Source organism: Takifugu flavidus, chromosome 1 (assembly GCF_003711565.1).
Source record: "Takifugu flavidus isolate HTHZ2018 chromosome 1, ASM371156v2, whole genome shotgun sequence".
Classification (NCBI taxonomy): Eukaryota; Metazoa; Chordata; class Actinopteri; order Tetraodontiformes; family Tetraodontidae; genus Takifugu; species Takifugu flavidus.
The window spans coordinates 11948024-11965979 of NC_079520.1; the positions used below are offsets into that span (position 1 = coordinate 11948024).

Genomic DNA, 17956 nt, shown 5'->3' on the forward strand with positions numbered 1-17956 from the left:
CTCAAAGACGAGGGACTAGTTTGTCCGTCTGAGCACTTCCGTCTACACTCAAAAAATGTTTCTCAGTGGGATAAAAACCAACATTTAAATGGGTCCACGGATTAGATTAGAAAGGAACGTGAGGAACCAGGAGATCCTGAAGTCAATTATGACGACAATTGGACCACATTACTGCAATCTGTAACGCATATCATACACATATCTTATAATTCTGATTTATTTGTTTCACAAATGTGTTTACCAAAGTCATTGTGCTTCGTGCAATAATTTGGATTTATGTTTTTTTTTCCTGGGTTGAAAAAAAAAACCTCCCACAAGCTACAATGCTGTCGTAGAGACATTAAAGAGATTAACACAAGAACCTTTTTGTGGTCATTTAATATAAATTTTTAATGGCTTTACATAAAGCTGGTAGAGGAAAAAGACATTTACAGCTAATTTAGTTCATAACTCAAATTAGTTACATATGTGATACATCTGCTGCTGCAACTTTCTAATATAAATGCAAATTGAGAATTATAGATAAGACACAAAAATTTGAAAATGGTGCTTGATTTTCACCATTTTCAATTTCTGCTCTGTAGCATTGCCTAATATGTTTTCAAAGAGCAAAGAGCAAAGTGTTTATTTGCATGAAGTGAATAGTAAAACATTCATCAAAGTAAAACGGTTTTTTATCACAAACAAGACACAAACAAGCTATAAAAGATGAAGAGAAATTTGCTGCCTCCTACTTTAAGGTCATGGTTGGTGCATCATCAGAGCAAAATGATGTTTTTCAGACCTCTGAGAGTGACCACAAAGCCATTCTCAGTTGAGATTAAATTAAACTGTTCAGATCAGTTTTCCCCCACAAATAAATACACAGAAACGTGATTGTTGGATTTTCATCTAGTTTTTGCTCCATTTAAATGCAGTCTAACTATAACCCAGTCTCGCCCTTTGGCGTCCTTGTGGGACCTTTCAGCACTGTGTGGTTTTACAGGATTTCATTTTTATGGCACAGCTTCCAAAAATTACTCACCAACCACATACTGGGGGGAAAAGATTGGATTCGTGGGTAATTTGTTTCCCGTAATCATCTCCATCAAAATGTCTGGAGGCGGAGGAGCGTCTTCAGCACCATGGACAGCAACCAGGAGGCAAATGTCGCCATCTAGCGACCAAAATATCAAACTAACAGCTGGTAAAGGATACCACAAAAGGTATAAGAGGCAGGGTCTCTACCACCGCCCCCGTGCTTTACTTATTTTGTGATGTTATGTTGAAATAAAAACCACCTTTATCGTGTGGCTTAGTAAAAAAGAACACCTGGATTTTGGAAACCTTTCTGCTGCTACAATTCCTTTCTGCTTCGCTGCACTCTGATTGTGGACCATTGGACACAAGATGTTTACGTGGGTTCAAGTCAGGACAGGACAATTCAATGAAACTTCATCAATACAGAAACGGCTGCCATCAACATTGTGTCCAGGGTCTTTGCAGAAACCCAGAGCCTCAACCTTGACAAATAACCGTGGCAGTGTATGTCCCTCTTGAACAGGCTCTCAAAAGGGACACTCCTCCATTCAGGCTTCACTCAGATCTGACAGGTCTCCTTGTCCCAGTCCCTGACCCACACGCCCACGGCCTGATGATGCACCATCATGACCTGACCTGTAGGGATGGCGTTGGTCAGGTGATGATCAGCATCTCCTCTAATCATGCTCAGAATAAAGGACAGAGGTCCAATTTTGATTTTATTAGAGAAACTTGGATCCAGTTGAGTCTCAGAGTCCTTTAGTTATTTTAACAAGCTCCAGATGGATCACCTTCTCCCACAGAACAAAACAGAGACTCCATCTTGTACCTGACACCATGGGTGTATTAATGACTCCCTTACAACCCTGATTATAGCTATTGTTTTTTTTAATCATTCTATTTAATAACCTGTTACTTTCTTTTCTGTATTAAAAGTGTTGTTCTTGTAGGGTTGTAAATGAGGTCACTTATGGACCGGATATGTTGAATACCAGATTAAACAAACCTGCACTCATTTCTTCCCCCACAGGCTAATGTCAAAAACACAAGGTTTAATCATTGTTAGGTTAAGTCAACATAATGGGATTGAAATTCTAAGATCCTGTTTTTCCTCTCAGGATGTTTCAGGTTGTTATGAATGCACCCGGGTGGGGGGGGGGGGGTTCACCAATAATAACCACTGAAGAACTATATGTTGGTGGACAGAGGACAGCCGTCAAAGTCACGTGACAGTGAGGCTCCGTGTTGTTTCCAGACTTCAGGAGTTCAGTCGTGCACGTTGGCTGGTTGCTGATCCTATCGGCATCGCCGCTGGCATCCAATCAGCTGCCGAACTTCCATCCAAGTGGCGTTTCCTTGGAAACCTGGAGCAGGAAGCCGCAGGTGTGTTGTTGTTGTCGTAGCCTCAGAGCTGTGCTGTTGGCGTCCGTCGGTGATGGACACCCGCTGCTTTGCAAACCCTTTCTGCGACTACAAAGGGTCGCTGCTCCCGGCTCAGAGCATCCAGACCGTCGTGCCCATCGTCCTCGCCTCGGTCGACAAAGTCCTGAAGAAGGTTCCGGTCGACATCAGCGACTGTGACGGAGGTCTGTACGATGGGCCCGCAGGGGTGGCCTACATGCTCTATCACGTCAGCGAGTGTCCGCTCTTCTCCGACCAGCGTGACCTCTACCTCAAGACGGCCAAGCACATCATCGACCTGTCCGCCGAGTGCGCGGACGCGGAGCCGGACAAGAACATGCGCGCTGCCTTTCTGCTCGGCGGGGCGGGGATCTACGCAGTGGCCGCGATGATATACAAGTCCCTGGGTTTGGCTGACTTCGTCAAACCGCTGAGCAGATTCCGGAGCCTGTGGGAGGTGTGCGCGCCCATCAGGTTTCTGGAGTGCGGCTCGGATGAGCTGTTCGTGGGCCGGGCTGGGTATCTGTGCGCCGCCCTGGTGCTTAAACAGAAGCTGGGGATAGAGGTGAGCTCCGGGAGGGTGGCCAGCCGTCGGCTAAAATTCTCAGATTTGACGGTACAGACACAAAAATCAAACAGCCACCTGAAGGAATCTATTAACTTCTGATGTTTCACCCTGTGGAACAAGTCTTGATTTGCACAACAGTGTCTGTTTTTACACAATTCAATCTAAAAATTAGCTTCCAGTTATAACTGCACTCTAAAAAAAGACCGTGAAATGTACATAAAAACACTGTAAAATCCCTACAAAAAAATCTTGTAAACCCAAATACATATATTTTTTGTTTTAAATCACTGTGAAATTTTGTAAACTATTAAACAGAATTTTTTGTTAGATTTACTACAACAATATGTGATTTAAATGGAATTTGTTTGTTAAAATGACAAATATTGGTAAAAGAAACCGGGAAATACTGCAATACTCATAACAAAGCAACTTTGATAAATTGACGTGCAAATATTGCAAAAACTATTGTTTTAGTCTTTTTTTTAAATACAAAAACTATATGTTATTCCCTTCACAAGTTTGTTCTTTTACCAAAATTATTCCTTTTAACATTGATGAAATTATGTTAATTGAGGTCAACCAAATGTGATTTCACACAAAATTTCATTGTAACATGAAACCGTTACTGCCTATCTATTTATATTTTAAAAAAATATAAACTTATAATGACATTGTTTTTAGTAGCCTATTGTACTGTTCAATCTTAATCCTTGCTTTATATATTTTTTTGTCTTTAAATTTGAATGCATTACAGCCCATTATTATTATTGATGTTAATAATAATAACAGCAACAATAACAACAACAATTATTTTTATTATTATTTATATAATAATATTTATTTATATAATAATTCAAATAGAAAGCCAATACCGGTACAATATTCATAATACTGTACTCGTAATGGGCAGTGCATCGTCATCACTGGCTAATCGACCTAACAGCGCCTCTCTCGAGGCTGATACCTGTGCAATAAAGCCGCCTCCTTCCGATACTTATATTTTTGAGTTTAAAATTGCGCGGGTTAAGCTCGTCTCTGATTGGATAATAATGGAAAGACGTGAAAGGCGCGAGCTCCTCGTTGACGGACACAACTGACACCACTCGCGAACGGGTCGGAACAGAGCAGAAATCGCAGAAATTTCTCATTTCAAAAGATTTTACTAAAAATCGACACACTACATACAAGATTTTGCAGGGTCTATAGTGACTGCGCAATTGGAAAGTCTAAAGTTTGCACGGTAAGTTTTCTTACTTTCTTTGGGAGACCTAGCAAAAATGTGTGCTAATAGCAAATGGCTTAAGTTAGCAATTCTCCATATTTCAGTACATCAGTTCGTAATTATTAAGCAGAAAGAGACAGACAAACACTTGAAATTTTAAAAATGATCACCTGTGTCTTTTGTAAAAAGAAATTGGTTACGTTAAGTTGCTATGTGCAACATTGCAGAGTGCATCGGAATGAGTCACGCTGTCTTTTCAAATGTGTTGGCGCCAACTGTAATAAAACCTTTATTACTTACTCGGCTTTCAAGGGCCATTTTTACCGTGTGCACAATATACTTGAGCCACAAGCTGTTTCTGTTGTTGCGGATTTAAAATGTGCGGTTTCATTGTGTGTCCGCCATTTTCAAACAGTGAAAGAGCTAGTGTCACACTTAAAGGATCACATTGGAGAAGGCAGGTCTGTGTCATGTCCAGTAAGTGGTTGTAAGCACGTTTTTACAAAAAAATCCACATTTACTTCTCACATGTGTAGGAATCATAAAGAATGGATTTGAAGGGGAAAAGGCTTCTCAACTACTTGACCACAGTTTGTGTCCGCAAGAGATTCCATCAGACTTATGCAAGGCTTCAGAGGATGCGGGGACAGCAGAGTGGCTGCTCAGAAGATGTGAAGGAGATGCTGCTGCTTCTGCTCAGCTACTTTGATGAGAAGGAGGAGTCCATGTTCTTCCATGTAGATGATACATGTCTGGCAGAAGAGGTTGAGCTAGGGCAGGTGCCTCTGACACCCACTATTATTGTCTGTGGTAAGTCTCTTGCATATGTGTCTGAATTTGTTATGTGAGTGACTGAGCTATGACCACCACACACTTATTAATATAACCTGTTAAATTATAGGCCAGTCCTGCTATTCCTCAACAAGGTACATGCTGAGTCTGGATCGGAACCTTGTCAACACAAACATCTCTTCCTTCATTTCTGCATTGTGGCTAATGTTTGGGAGCTACTACTGTTTCAACATCCATTATCCATCTGAGCTGGCTTCTACACTGGAGTTTCTTCAAAGGTGAGTAAACATTTCCTGGGACCTGGAGTCCAGACTGCACCCAGAGCCAAGGCCAAGAGTCAGACCCAGACTAAGAGCCGTAATCACACCTGGTCTTGGTGTGGGTCTGATTCTCGGCCTTGGCTCTGGGTGCAGCATTGGTTTTGATATGACTTTGAGTCTTGGCTCGGACCCAGACTCAGACTGTTTGTTTATATATGGATGTGTGTATTCATTCATTCCTGTAGTCTTCTTTTAACTCATTAAAATGCTTAATATGTTTTATATGCTTTTATTCTACAGGTGTTTTTTCTTGATAAACCCAGAAAAAGGAACCAAAGTAGAGAATAAAAACTCAAAGCGTCGTCTCAACGTGAACCCTCGAGTTCTGACCCTAATACAGGATCTCGCTTATCATGAGTGGCGTGAAGGCTAAACAAGGACTCTGATGACTCCTAGAGAAGAGGTGCTGTTAATTTTCACTTTGTTAAATGTACAACATGCAAGTTTTTAAAGGTGCATTTTGTTTTTCTATGAAGAGGTTCTGCCACCTGCTTGTTGTCCTTGTTATCCAACAATGTTCCACAGTATTGTAAAAATCTTGTCTATCTTCAATTACTCAAATAGAATATGTTTTAGCAAAAAATAACACAGATAAAGTATGACCTGTAACTCTGTCTGTTCAGCAGTTAAAAAGAGCCAATGCTTGAAAGTTCTTTGTGTTGGGGTCCAGGGTTGTGTTGCTGGTTTCTTCCTGCAGTGGCGTGGAGGAGCCACTCATCAGCCACGGCTGGCGCCGCATGCAGACGCACCTGCGGGCTCTCTTCAATCTACCGTACCATTTAAGGACAGAACTCCTGTGTGTTGTGGCTTTGATGCTTTGTTCTGCCTGTTCCCTTGCGTCTTCCCTGCTTGTTCGAGGTCTCCATGTCGTCTGCTGGACCTGCGAACGTTCACCGGTCCTGCGGACGGCACAGGGACCTCGACCGTGCCGGGAGACACCAAGGACACAAAGGCAGTCCTCCTGGACTGCAGGAATCTCAGGAGTCCGATTCTGCACATTCACAGATCCAGCAGACGACATGGAGACCTCGAACAAGCAGGGAAGATAGCATGGTAGATTGAAGAGAGCCCGCAGGTGCGTCTGCCTGCGGCGCCAGCCGTGGCTGATGAGTGGCTCCTCCAAGCAACTGCAGGAAGAAACCAGCAACACAACCCTGGACCCCAACTTCTTTGCATGCTCTATATTTTGAAAAAATGAATCTAATTGTTTGCAACTAATCACAATGGCTGTTCAATAAATTTCCTAAAAGTGATATTCTCTTGTCTTTTATCATGATGTATTTTTGCATTTTTTTGGTGTAGTTCTAATCATTTTAAACTGATTATTAAAACATACAGCTACTGCATATAATGAGTAGCTTGTATGTGTAATATACAGAACAGCTCCATTTAACATGCAAAGTTTTACTGTTCTACCAGTTTAAATCGTTTTTTGCCTGGTAGTTCCACGTTAATTTTACAATTTATTGACGCATAATAAGTAGTTACATGTAAAAAGTACAGGAAATGATCTATTTATATACAACAATGATCCATGAAATTGATAGATTTTTTTTGTAGAATTAACAGTTCAGCCTTGGCATTCACTGTAAAACCATTTACATATTTTCTTTGTAAATTTATTTACTGTCCTGTTGGTTTTTTTACAGGAATTCTCTGGTAACCCCAGCTGCCAGCGTTTTCCTGTAAAAACGACGGTCTTTTTCTAACAGTGTGACCTTTTAATAAGTCTTTTGTCCTGCAGATTCTGAGCAAGGAGCAGATTAAGTCTATCTGTCAAGCCATCATCGAGTCTGGACGACAATACGCCAGGAGGAAGAGAAAACCCTTCCCCCTCATGTACTCCTATTATGGGACAGAGTATCTGGGTAAGAGCTTCACCTATGGGGGTCATGCTGTAAGAGTTTGATGTAGGTTCATCTTTAAAGGCTGTTCTATCTTCAGTAGAGGGTCCTGCAGTGCTGACAGGGCGACAATTAACGGTAATTAGAGTGTGTAACGTGCCAAATTTCCTCTCCTTAACTGCATCAGATGAAGACAGCTGGAGGGCTGGAGATCCCCAGTAACTCTCACACCAGCACCCAGTCCATAGTAAGCCTGGCCCTGATGGCCCTCTTCTGCATGAAACCAACAAGAGTGTTGAGAATGTTGAGGAGGTGAAAGGGTTCGATCGCCTGGTCGGAGGTGCTGCATGTGTTACGCTGTGATCATCCTCAAAGGACCGCTCATGGAGACGTTTTATTTCCTGAGGCGTCAGAAGGAAGTTTAAACCAGCAGTTTGCACTATTAATGTATCTCTATGATCTCTACCTATTCTCTCCTCTGCCTGTCCTCCCCCCTCTCCTCTCCTCTCCTCTCCTCTCCTCTCCTCTCCTCTCCTCTCCTCTCCTCTCCTCTCCTCCCCTCCTCTCCCCTCCCCTCCTCTCCTCTCCTCTCCTCTCCTCTCTCTACCCAGCCCCCCATCAGCAGGAGGGTCCTCCTACATGAGCCTGGTCCTGCTCAAGGTTTCTTCCTGTTAAAGGGGAGTTTTTCCTTGCCACTGTTGCTTGTTGGGGGTCAGGCCCTGGGATTCTGGAAAGCGCCTTGAAACAATTTTGATTGAAAGAGACGCTATATAAATAAAGATTGATTGATTAAAAAGCAAAGTGAAAGTGGACGTGCCCCCCCCCAAAGTTGGTGGCCTGTTCAGGGTTTACTCTGGCCTTAAGGAAGTGGTGAGATTGGATGGATGGACGGACGGAAGGATGGATGGAAGGATGGATGGATGGATGGATGGATGGACGGAAGGATGGATGGATGGATGGACATCCCTCCCCAGCATGTTGTCTTCCTGCTCTTCTCAATCTCGGCTGCTGGGACTTTGTCCATATTTGTTGTCCTGTCCCTACAGGAAGCAGAACAGCTCTGTGATTTCACTTTATTTTACAATTTCACACAAAAACTGTTGCTTTAATGGCCAACTTCATTAATGGAAATGTTGTTGTTTTTTTTAGAAAATGCCTCCCGTCAGTTAAATTAGATTTACATTATATAAAGCATCAAGAAAGAATGAATTGTTTTAGGTAACTTGTTAGATTAGAACTTTTCTTTTTCATGTTTGCCCCAATAGATCAGCACAATGTTTCCGACCATATCAGCACACCCACCGTACCACGTATGGATCCAGTAACAGTGTGGCAGGCGATCGAGTATTTAGTTCCATCACTTTTTGCATGAAGGTGATCAGATTGAGAGCTTTTGTTCCGGTGTGCATGTAGCCTCCCTGCATGTGAGGATCAGTGGTGCATGTTGGATGGGCTCTTTCCTCAGGTGCAGCCCACGGCCTCTCGTCGGTGCTGCAGATGCTACTGAGCTACCAGGACGTGCTCAGCGGGATGGAGAGGGACCTGGTGTGGCAGAGCGTCGATTTCCTCATGAACCAGGAGCAAAACTGCAACTGGCCCGCGGAGCTGGGCGCCATCATTGAGCGGGAGAACGAGCTGGTTCACTGGTGTCACGGAGCTCCAGGTAGTAACAGCGCATCAGCGTCAGAGCTGCCGTTTCCTCCGGTCTGATCCGGCTGCTCTCGTGCAGGCGTGGCCTTCCTCTTTGCTAAAGCCTACCTGATCAATAAAAAGCCCCAGTATCTGGACACGTGCATCCGCTGTGGGGAGCTGGTGTGGCAGAAAGGCCTCCTGAAGAAGGGACCTGGAATCTGCCACGGGGTTGCAGGCAGTGCTTATGTCTTCCTGCTGCTTTATCGGCTCACGGGGAACTCCAAGTACATCTACAGGGCTCAGAGGCAAGAACAGGCTCTACGCTGGGAAGAGAACTGTGTGCCGTTATCATGATGAACTGTATATCAACATGGAGGTTGATGCGATTGTCTAAATACAACCATGTTTGTTTCTTCCTGAAGGTTTGCCGAGTTTCTCTTCACAGAAGAATTTAAGACCGGCTCCCGCTCACTCACCAGCTTCTGCAGCCTCTTCGAAGGTCTCTCCGGGACCATCTGCTTCCTGGTGGACCTTCTGCAGCCGGACCAGGCCGAGTTCCCTTTGTTCAGTGTCTTTGTGTGAATAGAGCCAGACTCTTTGCCAGCCTGAACAAACACCCCTCCCTCTTCCTCCAGAATCCCTAAAGCGCATGAAGGGCAGAAACAGGGTGGTTCATGCAGGACAGTAGGCTTAAACGGCGAGCAGCGTGGGAGTGGAGGGATGGACGGCGTTTGTTCAGGGTGCACAAAGTCCCGTTTGAGTTCAGTTGCTTTTGAAAGTCTAGATTTGTGTCTACATGCTGAAGTTGCTGTTCAGCTTCAAGGCTTTCCTGGCTCCATCCAGCTTACTGTCAACACTCCCCATCTTGGTAGATGTCATCGCACCAAATATTAACAGGGTAAAATAAGCAGTCCTGGGTACCTTGAAGTCACGGCGTATAGAGGACAAACACGTTCTTCTCAGGGTGGACAGACAGATTAAAGGAAGTCACACCTGAGTCACACAAGATAAACAGCAGGAGAGGAAAACAAGCATCACACAATGCCTTTCAGAGTGTTGTACCACGCCACCAGCTGTGCAGCTCCTGTTGCAGATGTTTGAGGTCTTGGTGGGGGTCGGGCTCAATGCTTCGAGGTCAGGATAAGAGTTGAAGATCAGCAAAAACTGCTGACTAACCTGTGTGAAACAAGCTCTTTCTGTGTGTAGCAAAGTGATGGCTGTGTGTGCGTTTTGATGTTTTTAATCACATGGGGGTAGTTAAAATATTCTGTTGTGAATTGTTATGACTTTGATTATATGTGTTTAAAATACAATCGCTAACACCGTGTGTTAAACTCTAGCATTGTGATGGAGGCCGTCAGTAAAAGGTTTGTATGTGTGACAGCTACTTTTTTTTTAATTGCTACACTTTTTTGTGAATTAATCTTTGTTGAAATAAATGTCATAAAGAGGCCTTAAAACCACAAAGTTAGTACATTTTGATGTTTTCAGATCTCTCTCAGAAAGAGAAAATGATATGTGCGGCTTTTTGGAAGACTGAAGTTTGTAAAAAAAAAAAGAAAAGATAAACAAGAATAAAAACACAGCAGGTTGCTGATGTTAACTGTCTATTTGTAAATTTACATGTGTTTGTGTTTTAGTTGCATTTTGGGCTCTCATAAGCAAATATCTTTAAACTTGTGGTTATTAATAAAGTATGCAGTTAGTTTTGGGTCTAGTTTTATGCCTTATTAAAGGCTGACATTCTGTAAATTAGCCAACAACGCCATATAAAACAGTGCACAATTGTTTATCATTCCTAACATCATAACACCTAAATATCATCACACCACAACTTCATTTAGTAGTGCAGGGAAAACCTGTATTTAAATACGTAGAATTAAAATACATAAGCAACCTGCTGTCTGTTAAAGCAATTTTCAAAAAAGGCATTATTTTGCCTCTTTGTTGCATTATTAGTTTTAGTAAATATATAAATTACCAAAAAATAGGTGAAAATTCTGTGTTGATTTCTATTATTTATTGTGTCCTAATTATGAGTTGTTTAGGAATTAAAGCAGATGCAGCTAATACTCTTCCCCGGCAGTAAAATATTTAATAATCTGTCTTTAAAACAGAAATCTGCGCCCTGTTTTCTGACTGCAGTTGCCGTGACAACAGCGCCCCCTGCAGACCTCCTCCAGTACCGCCGCTCTGTGAAAACATTCCGCCCTTCGCCGCCTCAGCGCAGATGCGCCGCAGCGGCAGCGACTGTTTGGGCCTGGCGGCGGCTTTCACGGACCTCCCCCTCGGTGGGAAACGTTATGGATGTGGCGTCTCGGGGCGAAGCAGCGCGCCGCATTCCCCAAATGGCGGAGTGAGCGAGGATGCGACTCCCCAGTTCCATCTTTGTGTCGGTGTCTCTGTTTACGGCCGAGACGACGGCAGCGCTGTACTTGAGTTCCACTTACCGCTCAGCTGGAGACCAGATCTGGCAGGCGCTCACGCTCCTCTTCACTCTCATTCCGTCCGTGCTGGTGCAACTCACGCTCACCTTCATCCACCGGGACCTGAGCAGGGACAGACCCCTGGTCCTGCTGCTGCACCTCCTGCAGCTCGGACCCATCGTCAGGTCAGTCGGCCGTTGTTTATCTCCGCGGTGAGCACCCGCAGCCCGCTGCTCAATCATCCGTCAGGACCTGCTGCGGGTCTCTGGTGATTTGTCAGCTTTGCAAACAGGTTCGTGCCTGCGCATAAGCTGTTTACCGAGTGATGAATGCGCCGCGCACATGCTGTTGTTGTTGTTTATCGGTTCCAGCCTTTCCCGCAGCGGAGTGAGTTTGTGTCGGGGGCAGTTAGTGGTGAAAGGAGAGGGGCGATCAATGCTGACTGACATGTTCCACACTGCTCAGCAGTGATCACGGGGGGGCCCATTTCCCCAGCACTTCTCCTCCTCCTAGTTTGATAGCCACATCAGAGCAGGCCTGAACTCTGACCTGGGCTGCTGCACCGTCTGACTCAGATGGGTGCAGAATATCGGGTATGCCGCAGTAGCAATAGCAATGATCCTGTTATCTCTCAGATACACACACACAGGACAGGACATGATAAGTAACACACATATACTAGCCAACCCCCACAAGGAACAAAGATCTACAGCTGGAACATTTCAATAATTCATTTACAAAGATGATGTCATTCGTAGCTGTAAAGAAATTTATACATTTTTCAACATCGGGACAGAAATAACTCGCCCTCAAACATAAGTGAAAGAACCAAGGTGAGGAAAAAAAGTCCAAATAAGTCACTGGTTGTGGTAAAAGGCATTTGAACGGTCACTGATGTCATGCTAACTTTTGTTTTTCTGTTTATTGCTGTTTTGGGTTGTTTTTTAACTATCTGAAATGTCATTTAGGGATTGTCGCACAGCTCAGGTGGTGTAAAACTTTGATATCACATATCAGCTGTGTGACTCATTGCCCTGCCTGGGCCTTTTGGATTTGCTACAACATTCACGCTCATACAGGGTCTTCAGTTACAGAAAGTAAACACTTAAAGGGACATTTCACCCCATCGCCTCTTCAGAGAGAAGTCGCGTGAGGATTCTTAATCCACAATCTACAAAAACCCTTGACAAATTTAAACCACTTCCTCGTGACGCTTTATAGACAAAACAAAACAAAACAGCTCTTCCCCACTTGACATTCTGTTTGAACGTTGTCCCCCCCCCCCCCCCCCCCCGCCATGTGGCCTCTGTGGATCGGACCCTGGCTGGCTTCCTCTCCATCGTGCATTCAGATGATTACGTTTCAGACTTGTGCGTCTTTCCTCAGTGAGGAGCACATCTAAGAATAGCACATGTCACTGCTGATTCCTTATCTGCACAAACACAACCACACAGAGGAATGTGGTTCTCCAGCACCAACAGCCCGGTGCTTCCGTTTGCTCTCTCATTTACCCCAGGCAGCGGCTCTAACTTACACCTTTAAATGCTGCAGCAGGGGCACGCTTGCTTTTTAATCTCACCCAACAGGTTTCACCCTTGTAGGTCTAATGTGCTGTAATTAGATATTCTAATTCCTCAGGAGTGTACATAAGGCCTCTTCCTAGCCGGAAATGTAACGCTCCATTTGAAATGTCAACAGCCCCTTTGACACAAACTGTTTTTTGTTGCCCTCCAGGCACCAGCTTCAGTGTTGGGCTTGGGGTTGGGGTTAGGTTAGGGTTGGGGTTGGGGTTGAGGTTAGAGTTGGGGTTAGGGTTGGGGTTAGGGTTAGCGTTAGGGTTGGGGTTAGGGTTGGGGTTAGGGTTGGGGTTAGAGTTAGGGTTGGGGTTAGGGAGAGGGGTTGGGGTTAGGGTTAGGGAGAGGGTTAGGGGTTGGGGTTAGGGAGAGGGGTTGGGGTTAGGGTTAGGGGTTAGGGTTAGGGAGAGGTTAGGGAGAGGGTGGGTTGGGGTTAGGGTTAGGGTTGGGTTAGGGAGAGGGTCGGGGTTTGGGGTTAGGGGTTGGAGTTGGGGTTAGGGGTTAGGGTTTCGGTTAGGGGTTGGGGTTAGGGTTGGGGTTAGGGGTGGGGGTTCGTTAGGGTTGGGGTTAGGTTTGGGTTGGGTTAGGGTTGGGGTTAGGGGTTGGGGTTTGGGTTTCGGGTTAGGGGTTAGGGGTTAGGGGTTGGGGTTGGGGTTAGGGTTAGGGTTGGGGTTAGGGTTAGAGTTGGGGTTAGGGTTGGGGTTAGGGTTAGGGTTAGAGTTAGGGTTGGGGTTAGGGTTAGGGTTAGGGTTAGCGTTAGGGTTAGGGTTGGGGTTAGGGTTAGCGTTAGGGTTAGGGTTAGCGTTAGGGTTAGCGTTAGGGTTAGGGTTAGCGTTAGGGTTAGCGTTAGGGTTAGGGTTAGGGTTAGGGTTGGGGTTAGGGTTGGGGTTAGAGTTGGGGTTAGGGTTGGGGTTAGGGTTGGGGTTAGAGTTAGGGTTGGGGTTAGGGTTAGGGTTAGCGTTAGGGTTAGGGTTGGGGTTAGGGTTGGGGTTAGAGTTAGGGTTAGGGTTAGGGTTAGCGTTAGGGTTGGGGTTAGGGTTAGCGTTAGGGTTAGGGTTAGCGTTAGGGTTAGCGTTAGGGTTAGGGTTAGCGTTAGGGTTAGCGTTAGGGTTAGGGTTGGGGTTAGCGTTAGGGTTAGGGTTAGCGTTAGGGTTAGCGTTAGGGTTAGGGTTGGGGTTGGGGTTAGAGTTAGGGTGGGGTTAGGGTTAGGGTTAGAGATAAGGCTGTGCACAGTTTTGCATATGATTTGAATCATCTGCAGCAGCATCATAGTCGGAGCGATTGTCAGTCACGGAGGTGAAGAGTTTAGCGCCTGTGTGCCTGGCAGAATATCACTCTTAACTCTGCAGAAGTTTTAAACAGAACCGTTACACAGGCAGAGTCATCAGTCATCACACCCCCAACGCCGACTCTCATGAATTACATAAGTGGGTTCTGCTGCTGTGACTCAGGTGGCGAGCTTTGGTGGTATTTTGGTCCAGCTCAGAATCTATAAAACAGCTCACAGGATCAGTCATCTGTGTCTGTGAGGTGGTCCCACTCTCACAGATGTGATGTGTCTGTTTGGAATGCCTGGAAGGAATTTTAATATATAACACACAAAAAGCCCCCCCCCCCCCCATACGCTCTCTACTACGGCTTTGCAAAACCCAGCGTGATTCAGCAGCTCAGGCCGTTAGTTTGACCAGGTGGCGCTTAATCTTCGAGCGTCCAACATCTTTCCTGCCTGCCTGACTCAGGACCAGAACAGGTGAGTGTGGCTCTGTAGGTCCAGCTGATAAACAGAGGGTCCCTCAGGAACCCTGCTGGTGAACCGGTCTGGTGTCAGTGCTGCTTCCTCATGCAGCGCTGCACCATCTCTGGACTCTTGCCCACACGCAGCACTTCAGCGTGTTAAGTACGTTACAGCTAACCGGCACTGGCACCTCTTTAGGATCTAGTGAGTGTGTGTGTGTGTGTGTGTGTGTGTGTGGGGGGGGGGGGGGTTATCATTTTGCAGGCTAAACTCAAGTGTTGATCTTACTGCTTCTGTGCTGCAGGTGTTTGGAGGCGTTCTGTATCTATGGCAGCGTGGGCCGTGTGGAGGAGCCTTATGTCAGCATCACCAGGAAGAAGCAGATACCCCGCGGGGGTCAGTGTGAGGAGGTGGAGCGGCAGGTGGGGCAGGCGGAGGGAAAGCTGTTCACGCACCGGGCAGCCTTTGCCCGCACCTCTGTCATTCAAGCCTTCCTGGGATCGGCCCCCCAGCTCACGCTGCAGCTCTACATCTGCGTCCTGCAGGGAGGGGTGTCTGTGGGTAGAGGTGAGTCGGGCTCAGGGGTACCCTGTTGAGATCAGATAGCTGGTGGTTTTCTCTAGTTTTATCTCGATATGTATGAATGATGGTGCAGGAAGCCGTCCTGTGTCCTTTACTTGCTCTGTTTTGGCCGTTTCCATCTGTTTTTAGGACAGATGGATCCACTTATTGGAGTCCAGATAACAGTGCATTTTGGTGTCATTCTCATCCTCTAATAATGGTGTGCACAGAAACAGGCAGGCAGCCAAGGGCTGTAATTCTAGAACTGTTACCATCACAGGGTTGATTTTCATTCCATTTCCTGCTCATGAAGTTTTCTTTAGTTGTTTAAAGCTTCATAATGACGTTTAAGATTTGTTATTCATAAACAATCGTTCCTAAACATTTAAGAGGTGACAAATATTGGCTGATTTCCACCAATTTGCCACAGTGGATTTGGAAAGAAGCTATAAAAGTGACAGTGCAGCCACAAGGCTGCATTTTTACCCGAAGCTGGGGAGTGTTCTTAATTCAATTGCAAATGAAATGACATCATATATACTTAACCTTTTTAAAAGCCCTGTGTGTTTAAAAATATTCATAGATCATCTGGTTTTGTTACATCCCAACCTGCAATGATGAATGTTTTTTTGTAATCTGAGAATACATCCAACTGGAAGGACTCGGAGCCTTTTTTACCTGAGGAACGGGCAAATTTCCCAGAGTTCACATAGTGCCGACTTTAGGGGGGTGAATAGTTGCCCACATTGAAGTTTTCTGTTATTTTGGACTATTTGTTGTTTGCTTGACATCCACATTTTCAAAGCTGTACATGTTCTTAATCTACCTATAATCCATTCTAAATTCCAGGGTAGCGAGGCTAAATCACAATAAATGCCAAGAGGGTGAATATGTGTGAAGGGAGCAGTGTTCCCGTCCCCTCGGTGATGTTGTTGTTGTATCTCTTCCTCCCTGTTCAATAATCAGGCACGCTGATGGTGATCTCCCTCCTCTCCATTGTATACGGGGCGTTACGCTGCAACATCCTGGCCATTAAGATCAAATATGACGACTACGAAGTTGACATCCGGCCTATGGCGTATTTGTGCATTTTCCTGTGGAGGAGCTTTGAGATTGCCACCCGCGTGGCAGTTCTGGTTCTGTTCAGCTCCGTGCTGCAGCTCTGGGTCCTGCCCGTGGTTCTGCTGAACTTCCTGGTTTTCTTTCTCTACCCCTGGATCCTGTTCTGGCTGAGCCACTCACCCTTCCCAGAGAACATCGAGAAGACCCTGACCAGGGTGGGAACCACCATCGTGCTCTGCCTCCTCACCTTCCTCTACGCCGGCATCAACATGTTCTGCTGGTCAGCCGTGCAGGTGAAGCTCAACGACCCAGATCTCATCAACAAATCCCAAAACTGGTATCGCATGGCCGTGTACTATATGCTGCGTTTTGTGGAGAATGCCTCTCTGCTCCTGCTGTGGTACGTCTATAAAACTGACTTCTACAAGCTGATCTGCGCCCCGCTGCTGGTTCTGCAGCTGCTGGTGGCCTACGCCATCGGCATCTTCTTCATGCTGGTCTTCTATCAGTTCTGTCACCCGTGTCGGCGGCTTTTCTCCTCCAGCGTGACCCGGGGGTTCTGGAACTGCTCCTCTCTCTGCCTGGTTTGTTGCTCCGACCCGCCGCCCAACAGACTGACAGCCAAGTCCGCCCTGGAACCGAGGGTCTCCACAGAGGACACGGAGCAGGGCGGCAACGGAGCCCCCAACACAGCCGGTGACACCACAGACGACCTGAAGAACGATACGACTTACGACATCCTCGGCGATGCGATCGATGACCCAAGCAGCAATAGAGACGATGGAATCAACGGTGACCTTAGCTGTCACACGCCGTGCAAGACTTGAACCGTGCCCTTCAGAGGGATTATTCAGACGGTTTTCATTTTTCAATGCCACGCAAACCTAGATCTTACTTCAATCACCCTTTTATAAATGTGTCCTTAACCGAAGATCTAATGAAAATCTGCCGACCTTTGTTACTAATAGATGCTGCATTATTGATCACAAAGAGCCAAACACTTGGACTGATTGTATTTATCGTGTCTCCGTACTGCATGGAAGTGTGCACGGGAGCCCAGACTGGGGTCTGACTTGTATTGGGTGTATTCGTTCCTTTGTGTGTGCAAGCAGGAATGATCAGTCCTTTTTTTTCTTCTTTTAACTCGTCTATGAAAGCTTTGCAACTGCTGGAGCTGCTTATGTGATGTGTTTGTGCTTGACGCTGAAATGCAAATCTGCGAATTGTCTCACAGCCTGTGCATCACCCACATTTCATTGTAAAGCACAGCAGGGCCGATATCTCCCTGTCATGTATTTGCATGTTTACAAAATGGGTTCAAGTGCTCGAACTGCTGAGCAGCAGCAGCTGTGTTTGTGAATAACTGCTTGGATGTATTTGATGTCTAATGTATGCTTGTTAATGTCTGCCAGCTCACGAGCGTACAATGGGCACACATTATAATCATAATGAATTGTAAAATTATTGAAATTTTAAGTTGTATCTTTCTTTGCCTCCAGCCACTTGATGAGTAATTGTACGAGAGTGTATTTTGTTGAGTTTGCACTGTTTTGAAAAAAATATTTGTACAAATAATGAAGCCAAAATGGATAAGATTGCAAACGTAAGTCTCGTAGGGAAATATAAAAAAAACAAACTTAAAAGTCTAAATAAATTTATATTTGTATGCGAACTTGGTTTTTGCAAGGGGCGGAGTGAACGGTTCTTTACTGGCCGCTAGTGGACAAACCGCAGAACTGCAAGGCTCTGTTGGATATCAGCGTTTCCTCAGGTAAGAAAAACTGTTAAATCCATTTTTG

At 45.4% G+C, this 17956-nt stretch overlaps 2 protein-coding genes and 1 long non-coding RNA gene across 5 annotated transcripts; 2 read left to right on the forward strand and 1 right to left on the reverse strand.

Annotated features, from left to right (window-relative positions):
* Positions 1-609: 609 nt before the first annotated feature.
* LOC130532273 (uncharacterized) lies at positions 610-9417 on the reverse strand. Of its 3 annotated transcripts, none has more exons than XR_008952295.1 (6): positions 9276-9417; positions 8475-9089; positions 7775-8207; positions 7042-7726; positions 1490-3179; positions 610-1452 (listed from the first exon to the last, which is right to left on the reverse strand). It is a non-coding gene; the product is annotated as an uncharacterized LOC130532273 (long non-coding RNA). The 3 variants fall into 3 exon arrangements; XR_008952293.1 differs by having other exon boundaries at positions 8475-9134; positions 9276-9414; XR_008952294.1 differs by having other exon boundaries at positions 8470-9134; positions 9276-9414.
* LOC130532232 (lanC-like protein 3) lies at positions 2456-10266 on the forward strand. The gene is made up of 5 exons (XM_057044710.1): positions 2456-2986; positions 7068-7191; positions 8633-8830; positions 8897-9104; positions 9222-10266. The coding sequence occupies exons 1-5, from the start codon at positions 2456-2458 to the stop codon at positions 9379-9381; spliced, it is 1221 nt and encodes a 406-aa protein (XP_056900690.1). The 3' UTR covers positions 9382-10266.
* A 665-nt stretch (positions 10267-10931) lies between these two features.
* On the forward strand, positions 10932-17829 carry xk (X-linked Kx blood group (McLeod syndrome)). The gene is made up of 3 exons (XM_057044657.1): positions 10932-11410; positions 14839-15101; positions 16062-17829. Exons 1-3 carry the CDS (start codon positions 11166-11168, stop codon positions 16982-16984), a joined length of 1431 nt encoding a protein of 476 aa, XP_056900637.1. The 5' UTR covers positions 10932-11165; the 3' UTR covers positions 16985-17829.
* The last annotated feature ends 127 nt before the right edge of the window (positions 17830-17956 follow it).